Source organism: Aedes aegypti, chromosome 3, assembly GCF_002204515.2.
Source record: "Aedes aegypti strain LVP_AGWG chromosome 3, AaegL5.0 Primary Assembly, whole genome shotgun sequence".
NCBI lineage: Eukaryota > Metazoa > Arthropoda > Insecta > Diptera > Culicidae > Aedes > Aedes aegypti.
The window spans coordinates 171,744,612-171,760,524 of NC_035109.1; the positions used below are offsets into that span (position 1 = coordinate 171,744,612).

Genomic DNA, 15,913 nt, shown 5'->3' on the forward strand with positions numbered 1-15,913 from the left:
TAAGTACCTACAATTGTCATAGAATCTTGGGTAACAGTATATCAACTTTCTGAGAAGCATTCTCAAAACACCCTGCGTAGAATTGCATTTTCTTCTAATTATTTTTTTATTGATTTAAAAAAAATGTTTTGGGGGCTATTAAAAAATGGCCCGCTATTGGCACATTTTTGTTTCTAAGATTTGTCTTCGCGGTTTGAAAAGGTTGAGCAGGCCTGCTCTAAGGATTGTGCCAGAGGCTCTTCCAAGGATTTCATCTGGAATTTACCCAGGTAATTCTCCAGAATATGCATTAGGAAAACTTCCATGGCTTTCAGCTAAAATTATCATATGGGTTTTACTAGATTTATTTTTTTTTTTCAAAAGCTCTTCCAATATTTCTTCGGTGATTTTAACGGGAATTTAAAAAATCCTCTATAGGTTGAACTATAAAATTTTCCTCTCTCTTTTCTAAGTATTCCATCAGGAAGCTTCTACAATTCCAAAAGATTATTCCTCCAGGGATTCCATTGATATTTGCTCAGAGAATTAAACAAAGCATTTCCCTGAATTCTTCCATGTTAAATTCCTAAGTAACACCTGGAAGATTTATTATTGGAAAATTTCTTTAAGAATCCATGGAACAATTTCTTTTAGGAATTACCAAAGAAATCTCTGGCGAAACTCCCAGAGAATTCTCTGGAATTCCTTAATACATCTCATGCAAGGAGTTCCTTATAGATTACTTGGTATCCACCTTATAGATCCATGGAAAAAATCATTCAAGAAATACTGGAAGGAATTGATGGATGAATCCTCGGAGAAATTTGAGGTAGCTACTTCTAGTAATTCCTGCAGAAATCCCATGATGAATGCCACGTAGGGTCCCTTCAGGGATACAAGGAAGGATCTTTGAAGAAAACACTGGAGGAATTTGTAAAAGATTTTTTTCAAGATTCCCTAGAAGAATACCGGAGAAAATCCTTATAAAACTTTACAAAAAATTTCAAGCGGAATTTCTAAAGGATTTTCTGATGATATCTCGTTATCATTTATTGATTAAGTTGGTGTTACATCAATTAATTTGAAAATACCTCGTTAACGATGTTACGCCAATTTACTCGGTACATGGCTGTGTCTCTCCGACTTCGATTTTGGCCAGCGTTCTCCAGATCTTGTTGCACCTGATCAAGCCACCTCGCTCGCTGTGCTCCCCGCCTTCTTGTGCCAACCGGATTCGACGCGAACACCATCTTTGCAGGATTGTTGTCCGGTATTCTTGCAACATGCCCTGCTCAGCGCACCCTTCCGGCTTTCGCAACCTTCTGGATAATGCGTTCGCCGTAGAGCCTATCGAGCCCATGATTCATTCTCCGTCGCTACACACCATTCTCCTGCACTCCGCCAAAGATCGTCCTAAGCACCCTTCGTTCGAACACTCCAAGTGCTTGCAGGTCCTCTTCCAGCATGGTCCATGCTTCATGTCCATAGAGGATCACCGGTCTTATAAGCGTTTTGTACATGGTACATTTGGTGCGGGGGTGAATCTTTTTTGACCTCGGCTTCTTGTGGAGCCCATATCCGTATTTTACGACTAACGTTGTTATCAGCCATTCTGCCGACAATATCCATAGCATCCGCGAAGCAAACAAATTGGCTGGATCTTGTGAAAATCGTACCTCGGTTATTGAACCCGGCTCTCTGCATGACACCAGCAAGCGCAATATTGAGCAACAAGCACGAATGTCCACCGCCCTTCGTAAAGGGGCCTTCCTAAGCCGAGTGGTGAAATCCTCGGCTATAAAGCAAAGCCATGCTGAAGGTGTCTGGGTTCGATTCCCGGTCGTTGCAGGATCTTTTCGTAATGGAAATTTCCTTGACTTCCCTGGGCATATAGTATCATCGTACTTGCCACACGATAAACGAATGCGAAAATGGTAACTTTGGCAAAGAAAGCTCTCAGTTAATAACTGTGGAAGTGCTCATAAGAACACTAAGCTGAGTAGTAGGTCTGTCACAGTGGGGACGTTAATGCCAAGAAGTAGAAGAATTCCATCGCCCTGTCGTAGTCCCCGCCGAAACTCTAAAGAACAGGATTGTTCGCCCGAGATCTTCTCGCAATTATGCACACCGTCCATCGCTGCTCTAATCAATCTTGTATGCTTCCCGGGAAAGCTGTTCTCGTCGATGATCTTCCATAGCTCTACACAGCCAATACTATCGTATGCCGCCTTGAAATCGATGAACAGATGGTGCGTAGGGACCTGGTACTCACGGCATTTCTGGAGGATTTGCCGCACGGAGAAGATCTGGTCCATTGTCGAGCGGCCGTCGATGAAAGCTGCTTGATAACTTCGCACGAACTCGTTTGCTATAGGTGATGAACGACGGAAGTGAATCTGAGATAGCACTTTGTAGGCGGCGTTTAGGATAGTGATTGTACGGTAATTTTCACACTCCGGTTTGTCCATTATGCGAAACGTCTTTATGCGAAACTTCCCTCCCCCTGCATTGAGCTTCTGATAAAGCTTCCACGTTTCTTGTAAACAGTACATCAACTCCATCTATTGGCATTCCACCTCTTCCAGACGGCGCTTTATGTTTTGCCGCGTCCCATGTTGCAGCATCGCAGCCCACGCAGCACACTTCTCCTCCAAAACCTACTGACACTTCTCGGGTCGACGAACATTGCTTGAACTCCGTTTAACATATCCGACAATGCTCTCTGTAGTTCCTATCGAGCTCGTCCTCGTCCGGCAACGCTGCCTAAAGATGTTGTTTCAGATGTGCTAGATTTAGGTTGTACCGTGACGGGCGTCGGTCCCTACAATGCAGATGACGGATAGTTTTAGACGCAGTTTCACCATCATCAGGTAGTGGTTGGAGTCGTCAATCTCAGCGCCACAATAAGTTCTAAAATTGTGTTTCTTTTTTTTAATTTCTTTATTAGCATCATTCCAAACATTACATTCATTATTTCTTATATCTAGGTGTTCTGTGCTATTAGACAACACTATCATCCTAATTTGGTAACACAAATCTAAGATTTTAGCAGTTCAGATTTTTTACAGGTGAGTTGATTTCACCTGCTTATAAGAGAAAAAAAAAAGTTTTTAATATACTTAACCTAACTTAACCTAAACATATAACGCATTACTCGAGGCAATAGAAGATTGCAACGATTTTTGCCTGAAATTATTAATTATTTTATTTGACATTTGTTCCAATGTTTCAACATTGGAACCCCTCTCATCATGACAACATGTCTATTTGAAGGTTTCAAGTATAGAGCTTTTGCCATTTTCGCATTCGTATATCGTAATGCAAGAAGATGATACTCTATGCCCAGGGAAATCAAGGAAACTTCCATTACGAAAAGATCGTGGACCGAAGGGGAATCGAACCCAGACACCTTCAGCATGGCTTTGTTTTGTAGCCATGGACTCTAACCACTTGGCTAGGAAAGGCCCCAAGTTTTGACATAATACACTACAGTAATAAAAAAAAATACATACACGATTTATTTTAAACTACTGTGATACGTTACAAGATTCTTATGAAACTTCGTTATTCCTTTGCCAAATATGTTACAGGCATCTTGACCCATCTTCCCCTACTTTAACCAGCTCTTGTGGCTCGCAGCCGTTGATGCGTCGTCGTCATCGCCCGGTCATCCCTTTCGCAGGAACCACCCGTGGAGTCAGTGAAAGAAAACATCGTGTAACTGAAATTGAGCTGAGTAGGGGAACATGGTCCAAGACGCACTGATGGGGTAAAATGGCCCACGTCATTAAATCATTCCTCGATCGTTTCAATTTGTATTCTTTGCCAAACGAATTTGAAATATGTTTAGCTAAGAGTTGCCGCCACAACCCTTGGACATAAACTTATAGATTTTTCCTCAATTTTCCGGTGAAATTCAACATTTTTCCCTTTTTTGCCTAAACATTAAGGTTTTCCGATGATTTCATAAAGGAATGAGCGTTTCCATACCACACAGCAAACTCATGGAGAAACATGGTTGCTAACTAGTAGTTCTCCATACTAAATGGCATTCTACCCCATCCATTTGGTCATTTTGAACCACCCCCATTTTTCAACCAACTTTTCTACACGATTTAAACCCGTTAAAAAACTCAAATTTGGGAAATGTTTACATGATGGTAGCTAGAAAATATTGTAAAGTTACTGTTAGGACTTCGAATGGCGTTAAAATGTGGATCTCATTAGGAGAAAACGACACAAATCCTTAAAGTGGCATTTCGGACCATTTTGCCCTACACTTTTTGGCACACCATCAGTTAGTCGCGCACTTAGTTGGTCTTCGGGGCCAAATAGCAGCTTGAGCTCGGGCGATGTCACGACGACGCGTCTACAGATGTCAGCTTGTTTTGTTGTACAAATTTTTGCGCGCATTTGGCTCGCCTTGGTGCAATGTGGAATCGCTGCTCGTTGGTCGAATGGATAAATATCAGCTCAAGTGAGTTTTATGTAGAACACTAACAGTATCATATTGTACGTCTCTCAAAATGGCATGCAATTTCAGCAATGCGTACCGGCGAGCTGTGAATTATTCGTTTCTTTTTTTTTTCCTATTGCTGGTTGATGTACAAGAACAAATCGGGGTTTGTGGACGAAATTCCTTGGGATAAAGGAACAAGCTTTTATTTTCGAGACAACACTTTTAGACATGAATATGCTGATGTCTATAGGAATCACACGAAATTTGAAAGAAAACGGCTGCACACACTTGACGTAGCCAGGATTTTATTTTCGCGGCCTTGTTCTGATTTCTGGGAAGCAACATTTATAGGGATAATCGCGGTTTTCCAAAAAATGTGTTTTGAGCAGGCATTGCAGAATTCGTTCACAATCAAGGCAAGGCAATGTTTCGCAAGTTGTAACAAGCTTGTTAAATGACAGCAGTGAACGAGAGCCCCAAAGATTAAAAAAAAACTCTTCTTCTTCTTTGCATTACGTCCCCACTGGAGCAGAGCCGGCTTCTCAGCGGTGTTCTTTTGAGCACTTCCATAGTTATTACTCGGAGATCTTTCTTTTCCAAAGCCACTTTCGCATTCGTTCATTGTGTGTCAGGAACGATGGTATTTTATGTCCAGGAAAATCAAGGAAATTTCCTTTACAAAATATCCTAAGCAAACGGGGATTAAATCCAGATACCTTCAGCATGGCTTTGCTTTGTAGCCGCGGACTTCACCACTAGGTTAAGGAAGGCCCTTAAGATAAAACTCATGTTTCTCTTATATTCATCATTGCGGGTAGGTGTTTTATTCAATTGACATGATAAGCAATCCCAAAACATCCGATAGCAATAGTGTCCCCCACGTTTGGAGCTTGTTTAGATGGGATTTATCATGCACTGTTATCCCCCGATCTAATAAGAGTGGTAACAAAAGATGATAAACAGGCTCTCATGAAAACTTCAAAATCATTGTAAAAATTTCATTTTAAATCCTCTACAGAGCTTTCTTCCTGATATGATGAAGATCAAAAGCATGTTCTTAAGACAAAGTTTTGATTTTTTGTTAATGAGTGGGTAAAGACATTTTATAAATCTGTTACATGTGATTTAAAAAAAAAATAATTAGGGAGACTTACGGCTTTGGCACCATTCGACTATTATCGGCAACCAAATTTCAAACGTCAAATATACAGTATTTTTCTATCCAAACACATCAGTAGAAACATTCTGATGATTCTTTGTTCTGCCCACTTTCCGCTGGCGAGATTTCCGAGACTAAACAAACGATATCGCCGGAGATGTCATCAATTCAAATGAGCACGCCTCAAAAAGCGACTGATTTGGAGCTGCCGAAGAGATTCACCAGCAGTTGTTATGGGAAAACTGCCGAAGAGATTGAGGCTGCCGACAATAGTCACACTGACAAGGGATGTTCACAGCGTTGTAAAAACGTTTCCAAAAGCATTTTGACAAGTCTGTCGGTGTGAATCGATAGAGGATTGAACAACGCATAAATGTAAATAGACAAACACGGAATTTGTCTGCTGATGTCCGAGAAAATTACAAAAGAAGCACGGCATCGGCTTAAGCTGCCGAGAATACGTATGTTCCCCTATCTAGCAAGAGCCCTAGCTACTTAATTTCATCAGAACTATTGATAGGAACCCCTCTCATCATGAAAACATGTCTACTTGAAGGTTTTAAATAATAAGTTTTTGGTACATGTTGAGTTTTAGAAGTATTAGGAGAAATCATCCATTTTTGGCAACTTTGAAAGAAATATATCCAAACTTTTTTGCAATCTATTACTGATGACACGCAGGCCTATGTCATCCGCAAACAAAGTTTTTTTACATTGCTAAAGTAACGCAGGTAAGTCAGATGTGAGAATATTTTATAAAATCGAGGAAAACCACAAGTGGTAATGTGTGACAATGCCACCAACTTTGTTGGCGCCAATCGAGAGCTTGAAGACCTTCGCCGTCAGTTCCTAGACCAGCAATTTCAGCATACCATCCTTTTTTTATTTTCTTTATTAGTATCATTCTAAACATTACATTCATTATTTCTTATACCTAGGTGTTCTGTGTTATTAGACAACACTATCATCCTAATTCGGTAACACAAATCTAAGATTTTATTAACATTTTTTTAACAACCTATTACATTTCATTTGCCGTAGCAGCACAGGTGAGTTGATTTCACCTGCTTATAAGAGAAAAAAAAAACGTTTTTAATATACTTAACCTAACTTAACCTAAACATATAACGCATTAATCGTGGCAATAGAAGATTGTAACGATTTTTTCCTGAAATTATTAATGATTTTATTTGACATTTGTTCCAATGTTTCAAGATTGGATATTCTATGTAATTCATTGGCACTATACCAGGGAGGAAGCCTCAGAATCATTTTCAAAAAAATGAACACCGTGCCTTTTACCGAGATAAAACAAATTTTGATTAATTTTTATCACGCACGGAAGATTCAGAGCATAAATCTGCGTGTTTGAGTTGAATCGTAGGTCAATTGAAGTGAAAATATCAACGAAAACTAAGATTTTAGGAAACCACGTTTGAAAATTAGAACTGACGTAATTTTTGGCTCTAAAGACTTAAGGTTTTTCAGTGAGGTGAATATCGTCATGATATGATGTCAAATCTGATACCTTGAGAATTCTTTTTTAATGGGTTACAATCATTAATGGATGTATTTTCGGTGGGCCAATGAGAATTTTCAGAAATATTTGTTTTGCTCACGTTTTTTGCGTGGTGTTCATTTTACCACCAACCGCTGTTCATTTTACCCATATAGTGCAGGTAAAATGAACATTTGCATCGCTTTTTGATAGCGATGAAAATATGTGAAAATTTAGCTATTTTAGTCTGAATCCATGTCGCTGCTATATATAAAATCCCTATTTTTGATGTTGTGCGACAGAACTATACAAATTCCTCGTTTTTCTATCAAAAACAAGATGATTTCCTTAAGGTGTTCATTTTACCACCCCTTCCCCTAAGGGGATAGAGACATTTTACATATTTGTTACATTTGGCTTGAATGCCCTCAATGTGATTTTTGAAAGTTAAATTCTTATCTAGCATGAGCCCTAGATACTTAACTTCATCTGACCAATTTATTGGAACCCTTCTCATCGTGACAACATGTCTACTTGAAGGTTTCAAATAAAGAGCTTTTGGTTTATGTGGGAATATTATTAGTTGAGTTTTGGAAGCATTAGGAGAAATCTTCCATTTTTGCAAGTATGAAGAAAAAATATCCAAACTTTTTTGCAATCGACTACAGATGACACGCAGGCTTCGTCCTTTGGCGGAGAGGCCTGTGTCATCTGCAAACAAAGATATTTGACATCCCTGAGGTAACTCAGGTAAGTCAGATGTGAAAATATTGTATAATATTGGTCCCAAAATGCTGCCTTGAGGAACACCAGCTCTTACAGGAAGTCTTTCAGATCTGGAGTTCTGATAATTAACCTGAAGTGTACGATTTGACAGATAACTTTGAATTATTCTAACAATGTATGTTGGAAAATTAAAGTTTTTTAATTTTACAATCAAACCTTCATGCCAAACACTCGAATGCTTTTTCTATGTCTAAGGGAGCAACACCAGTAGAACAGCCTTCAGATTTGTTGGAACGGATCAAATTTGTTACACGTAAAAGTTGATGAGTGGTCGAATGTCCATGGCGGAATCCGAACTGTTCATTGGCAAAAATTGAATTTTCGTTGATGTGGGCCATCATTTTGTTCAAAATAACCTTCTCAAAAGCATACGTTCGTTCAGCAGAAGACGAAGGCATACAATTTGATTTCATCCCCGCACAATCTCCCAACTTTGGAGAATTGTGGGAAGCGGCCGTGAAATCCTTCAAAGGGCACTTTAGGAGGTCAATTGGAACCAGAAAGCTCAGCTACGATGAATTATACACCATTATCCAGCAAGTCGCAGCTGTTTTGAACTATCGCCCGCTGACCCCTTTGAGTAGTGATCCCAACGACTTTGCGGCATTAACTCCAGGCCATTTTCTCATCGGAAGACCTCTCACAACAGTACCGGAACCTGATCTCCAAGACATTCCAGAGAATCGTTTGTCCATCTGACAAAAAACCTAGGAGGCTGTTCAACAGTTGTGGAAGACATGGATAACCCACTACCTGTCCGATTTGCATAACCGGACCAAGTGGACGAAACAGCGTTAAAACATTCAGATTGATGGTTCTTGTAAAAGAGGACAATTTGCCGCCGCAGCGACGGCAGCTGGGACGAGTTGCAGAAATATTCCCAGGATCGGACGGCAATGTTCGAGTGGTTACGGTTCGCACGAAGGATGGAAGCTTCAAGAGGGCCATTTCGAAGATTTGTGTCCTTCCCATCAGGGACAACGCGTCCTCATCAGGAGAGTTCTAAGACTCTTCCATCGCGGAGGTCGTTCAAAAGGAGGCCTCCGCTTCCCACTTCCCATCATTGTTGCTCCTTCCGGGACAAGAATCAAGATCTCCATCGCATAGCCATCGTTCAATTGTCAATCCCTGGGAGACCGTCGTTTTGTATCGTCAAGCAGGCTCTAGTTGTGGCGTCGAAGCAGTACGATTCGTCTCGATTTCCTCAATCCATTCAGGAGCACCTGTTTCCCATGTTTGACATTAATCGCTTCATTTAGTCAGCATCACAGTTTGTCATCACAGTCCGGAGTAAACCCTTCCGAGCATTAAGTACCTCATCAAAACCTTCTTCGCCTAGGGCACCGTTCGATGCAGGCTATTCAATTTTCGGCTTCATACAAAGCACACAATCCGCGATGGCGGTAACGAATGTCTGATTATCCGTTCTATTGTTCGTGGTATTTTCCGCACTAAAACTTCTTGGCCACTAGTGACTTGACCACCGGTCAATTGGCCATATCCGGTTTGAAGGACCAGTGACCTATGGATAATTTGCTTGAATGAGTGGTTGTGGTTGATCTTTGTCGTCTGCTTGAATGGATGATCGTTTGATTGGGGCTTGCTTGGATTCGATGAGATTTGGATGCTTTCATTCGACTTGCTTGGTGTGGTTCGAGGATGCCTTTCTTCTACGGTTGGGCGCTAAGGCCCGGACGGTAGACGCTGGGGTCCGACGGATGAACGCTTCGGTACAACAGGTGGACACTTCGGTCCGGATGGACGCAGGGGTCCGACGGGTAGACGGCCAGGTCCGGCAGGTGGACGCTAGGGTTTGCAGGGGTCCGGTTGAACGGTAACGGTTCGGGATGGAAGCTATGGTCCCTCGGGTGAACACTACTTTCCGGATAGACGTTAATGGTCTTACAAGTGGACGCAGGGGTCTGGTTGGACGGCAACGGTCCGGCGGGTGGACGCTGGGTCAAGTGATGATGAGGCTGTGTCGAGTGTGGCTTTTATAGCTCTGACTCGTAGTACGGAATAATAATTTGCATTGTGCTGTGCACTTTGCACACGTTACAATGGAGTGAAAAGAATGATGCGCTACAGCATGATGCCCGATAGCTTGCTTTGGGCTGTTACGAGAAACGGTAGGACAATCGATGAATGGCAGTAGGCTGCTGCTGTACTGTAGCGTTGTTACCGGAGATGCCAACTGCGATACGAGATCGAACAAATTTGAAGGAATCATTTAAGTGATTGTAAGACATTTCTCAGAATGACGTTCCCCAGAACGACATTCCCCAGAACGCCATTCCCCAGAATGGGACATTCCCCAGAAAAACCCAGAAAAAAAAGAGATATTTGGGGTGTTAAAATTCAGTTAAATGGTTAATAGTAAATAGTGAACGCATTTAACTGCAAAATTCGAGGAAACCAAATCATAGTTTTCATAGGTAAAACATTTTCGTATTTTTTTAACGACAGGTTTGTTGCAGTCTTCTTTTTTTTTTTGACTGGAGAATCATTAAATCCAAAATTCTAGAAATTCATCAAATACAGCGCCACATATGGTCAATTCGAACCGTTTGGACAATTTTTATATATTTTTGACGATTTTCTCAAGCACGTTTAGTCCCTCCTTAGAGTTGATGAAAGCTGTTCAAATGTTTACAGTATTTTATTGTAGTCTGATTAATATGGGCCACCCTCGTGCACAAAGACTACGATCTTTTGTAGCTTAAGTTTTGCTATGAAAGGAAATTACCAAAGTCAAGAGAAATTTTCTAGTGTAATTGTATTCCGTTAGTCTACATAATTACGAAGACTATAAACCTAGGAAGAACAGCATATGTTCAAAAGAAGGGAGAATATTCTATGAAAGCAGAAAAACAAATTCCATCAATTTATTTTGAATACAAATTACCCTTTGAAAATTCAATTAGAAAGAACAGCCAATTTTTAAAGAAGGAAGAATAACTATGAAAACAAAACAATCCAATAGCTTGGGTCAGGTTTGATCATAAACATGGTATGACATATGTAGGAGCAGCTTATCTTAAACGGTTGTGCTACTTTTCCTCGAATGTCGGTTCCCCAAATGTCGTTTCCCCGACCGCCAGTTCACAGAATGCCAGTGCCCCAAACAACCCGTTTCCCCGAATAGCCTAATTCCCGAAAAGTTTTTAGCTCTTATAATTGTCATAACTTTTTGTGTTTCAAAGTGATGAACGAACCGATCATCTGATATGCACCCTTCTTCAATTCATTGGGTTTTTTATTTCGAGTTTCACCATCATCGGCATTTTTGGCAAGATGTATTTAGTCGAGGATGGCGTTATAATCTATGTTGTCTTCTTCTTTTAATTGCTTATCGTTCATTCTAGTTCACCACCCAGTCCTTCAAGACTATTGTTGCATCTGTTTGAACTGCATCACTTTTCTGAGAAACGAGTCATTCGGGGAAATGTCTTTTGGGGAAACGAGTCATTCGGAGAGGTGGGGACAGCACGCTTTTTTTTTCGCTTGCATGAATTGGCAAACTTGAAGTAATCAGCCGAAACATCATTTTTGGTGCAAATTCAGAAGATTAGTGTCATAATTACACTCATGATCATGGTGAATCTTGGTATCTAGAGCAGGTGAATCTTGGTGATAGACCAATTTTAAAAGGAGAATGTGCTGTGGTTTTCCAAACGTTCCAGTCTTTCGCGATATTATGCTACGAACCATTGGCACGGAAGCTTGCGAACCACTTGAACCAGATGAACCGATCATTTTTAACAACAGATACCCGATTTGGGGATCTGGTGAGTTTGTTCCATGATACTCTCTAAATTTTGTTTAAAAGAGTTTAGGTAAATCGTAATAACTGCTACGCGAGTGAATCGTTTGTTTTATTTGTTAATTTGGCTATCGTCAGTACGGGATCACGCATAAACGGGTAGACCGCGTTTGGAACAAAATACGTTTAGAATTTGCTACAGTTTTCACATTGTTTCTGTTTGAAAGGTTTTTTTTATTTTCACGTGAAGAGCAAATTTGTTTTTTTTTCTTGTATTTTGTTTCGGAAAAAGAGATTTTACGCACAGCAGGTTGCTTTTTATTTCATTTATTGTCCCAGTATTGAAACTTCAATAGTTCCACAAAAGATCGGTTCGCGATAAGAATCGCAGAGCAGAAGACTTTTCTATTCACGTACTACAATACATATTTCATTCTTTGGTTTAATTACACGCCAACCTTTTTTTTTATCAACAAAACCAGTTTATATTACTATTAGAAACGAAATAATGTATACAATAAATAAAACAAATGTCTTCTCTTTTGATTGCCGGCATTCAAAAGATTAATCCTAAAAAACTTAAACAACATATGCCCTCGGTCTATCGTCAGCTTTCCAGGCAAATCGTGACCATATTATACCTATCCCAACCTCCAACTCCGTAGCACTTATGAGGGCGTCGCTGAGTCGGTGGCCTCTCATTAAGTAAGTGCTACGTGCTACATCAACATTTCCTTTCCCTATCCCAAGTTACGGTAAAGATGGGCGTGGCCGGGAATAGCGATATTCGTGCTTTTGATATTCTTGTTCAAGATTGGATCAAGGTTTATTCCCCGGCTTTGTTTCTGAAAGCATTCAGGATGAGATTATCAAAAAGAAACATGAATGTTGCTAGTATCCAATCTACGAAGTATACCGTAACTACGCTAACGCTAACCAGTCATTCGGAGAGGTGGCATTCCGGGAAATGATATTCAGGGAAATAACAGTAGTACAATCATGTTAAGTTAGTGTAAAATTGTTAAACAGCATTTTTCCCTTAAGACCGCGCTTCACCGCGGCGCATCAGCTTGTTGCGAGCTCGCTTGAAGATCAACGAAAAAGCGATCCGACTAGTGCGCCGCGAAAACAGAGTTTGGGATGCTATGCCTTAAGATTTTGGTTAGGTCTGCCGATGTACCACGTAGGTAGTCATTTATTTTAGATTTTCAGAACCACCTCCTACTCCCTTCGTGATCTTTTGTCCGTACAAACGTGCCTTTGGCCAAACCATGCCCCCCCATAGATGACCAAGTGATTTATGGACGGTCCCTCAGATGGTTTGCCTAAGATAAGGGCAGCAAACACTCGCCGTTTAAAAGGTTTTTTTTTGAACTCAATTCCGATGTTATTCGCTTGAGATCCATAATAATGATTTTGACAAAATTATATATTGGTTGATTTGACGTCTGTGTCCGGAATTCGAAGCTCCTGGGAATTCGAACCAATTCAGTAGGTACATTTTTTAACGACAAAAAAACTGAATAACCAATTTTTTCCACTCTTTAAAAACGTATAAAAACGATTCTGGGAATATCCCATTCTGGGGAATGGGTTTCTGGGGAACGTCATTCTGGGGAATGTCGTTCTGGGGTTTGACTTTCTGGGATAAGTCCTACAACCATTTAAGTTACAGAAATTTTTCTCAGATGCTTCACAGAGAATCTCATCCTAGTCCTGCTGTTAAGTTATTGTCAGGGAACTGTAAAAAACTCGGGGCTTATTTTTAACAACAAAAGTATTTAAAACTAGGAGGCTCGTTCAGCAATAAGAGTTCTCGCATGCTTTTTGAATACCGGCAATGGTCAACTTTTGAAGAGCTGGTACATTTAGAGATCATTAACCCATTTTCATCAATTGTGTCAAGTTTAGCTTTGGCTAAGTTGCAAGTCTTTTAACTATCTACATTCTACAAGACAAAGTTAAATTGTTGATTTTGAATCCAAAGACTTTACCGGGAAAAATGATTAAAAACTGCAAACTTTCAAAATACCACAACGATACCAGAAAAAGATGATTCCAGTGATCGATTCGTAAGATCTTATCTCGTAGCGCACTATGTAATGTAGTGTGATTTACCTGCGTCTCAGTAAATAACTGAGGATATGCTCATAAAACACTAACCTGAGAAGCACGCTGTGCTCTAATTAGGACGTACGCCAAAACTAAAAAGAAAACCACTTTCCTTCTAATCCCCTCAATTTAAATCATTCTAATTTTATATTCAGTTTTATCCTGTTTAGTGAAAAGGACACGCAAGTCAACATTCTATTTAAACCAAACGCTCCTCCATAATACATAAATAAGCTTCATACTCATTGCAGGGGGGTCAGATAAAATCACTCTAATATTTCCGTTCAACTGTGGTCACGTCTTTCAACGTGACCCATCCAGTTCAGAACTCAGCCATTATTTTATTAACCCTCTCAACACCTGTTTATTTGTTTGCAGATCGCTGCTCCCCGTCTTCTGGTACCTGTTGCATGCCAATAAAATCCACCCCATGAAAAGACAGCAGTACAGTTCGAGCTCTAAAGGTGGCATGGAACAATGCTGTCACTCGTTGTCTGGGCTTACCTTCGCCATTACGCCACCACACATTTGCTTGAGCAACATTCCAGCCTCAACGAACCTCAGCAAGAATTCCTCGATAAGCTCGGGACCCACTTGGACACCCACCATCATGTCGCTACCGTGCAAGGCAACCAGAGTCATCAATATTGGCGTAATGATACCACCACTTCTGGCTGCAGAGTGAATTTGACCTCGTTCTTCCGTCATATCCCGCTGAGTGCTCGACGAGGTGTCAACTTGTGGACTTGGGTGGACTTGGGCGGCTGGATTGGGGTCGTAAATCTTAATCACTGCTGTGCCGCCAACGAGGGTCCTGCTTCTACTATTATGAGATTTGGTGATAACAGCAGCAATTTGTCGTCGTTGCTAACCGAACAGAGTGCTAACATTGAAGTGAGTGCCGCAGGAAGCACTTCCGGTGGTCAGGTGTCGTCTTTGGTGGATCACGTCGCCTCCGCCACGAGTGCCACGAGTGCTAGTGAGACAAACATTAACGACAGTGTGGTGGGTGTAGTTGGGCGTCCTTCCGGTGTCGGTGGGGCAGAGGATGCGTTTAGTATGAACATCACTCCGGCACTTTCTCAGGTAAGGATGGATCTGGAGGACTGTTATGATGAAACACACGGTGTCTCTGGTGTAGTTGATTGTAATATGTAATCCTTTTTGAAACTTGTTCAAAAGAGATGACTCAACCAACAGTTCTAGAAACTTTAATCAAACACTACGAAAATATTTATGTGATACTAGTTGTTCCGAAAAACTTCGTCTTGCCATCAAGTAGTTGTCATACAAAATGCCACATTAGTCTTCTTCCATTTTCCCAATTATTCCGGAGACTTTCTCAAACTTTTTCCTCGCACGATCACGTTGCATCCCTTGTCAAGTATATGAAAACCTTACGTCAATCCGTTCATCCGTTTTCAAGCCATTTTGTGGTATATAAACACCACTCCATTTTAATTTATACACTCCCGTGCAAAAGTTTGGGTTCACCCCCTCAAAAACATACAAAAGTGTTCTATCCATATCTCTGTGATTACACGTCCAATTGAAACTCTTTAAGCCGCATTCAAAAGGCAAAGAGTTATTCTTACTTCGTATGTATTTTTCCAAAAACATTTTTTGAATTTTGTATACTAAATTTTTACTTAAAGTTGTGACATTTTTCAAAAAACACAATAAAAAAATCATATCTAATTTCCTCAGCATTGGGTCGACTAAAATTTTAAATCAAAGTGTCATTAGAATCGTCATCTTATATTCTTCGAAGAGACCTCACGAAATTTTGGCGGAAAAATCTGGAAAGTATTCAAAATCAATGAAACAGTCAGTCAAGTCATCGTGCAAAAGTTTGGGTTCACACCTCAGTATGATGCAAATCGTGCAAAAGTTTGGGTTCACCTGAGCCGCACGCACATAATTTTTGTCGATATCTCTGCCATTTTTCAACCGATTTTAATAGTTTAAAGCTTTTTTGAGCGCAAATAATGGCGCGTACATGATTGGTTTGAGATTTCACAGATTTAAGTAAGTTCAGTTGAACCCAAACTTTTGCACTATACACCATACTGAGGAGTGAACCCAAACTTTTGCACGATGACTTGACTGACTGTTTCATTGATTTTGAATACTTTTCAGATTTTTCCGGAAATATTT

At 40.4% G+C, this 15,913-nt stretch overlaps 1 protein-coding gene across 1 annotated transcript in view; it reads left to right on the top strand.

Annotated features, from left to right (window-relative positions):
• The window catches only part of LOC5570885 (cardioacceleratory peptide receptor), a 316,499-nt gene that overhangs the window by 117,801 nt on the left and 182,785 nt on the right, over nucleotides 1-15,913 (top strand). Inside the window, exon 2 of the mRNA XM_021850737.1 lies at nucleotides 14,135-14,842. Within this exon, the coding sequence (XP_021706429.1) occupies nucleotides 14,234-14,842 (609 nt within the window). The 5' untranslated portion in view covers nucleotides 14,135-14,233. The remainder of the gene's footprint in view (nucleotides 1-14,134; nucleotides 14,843-15,913) is intronic.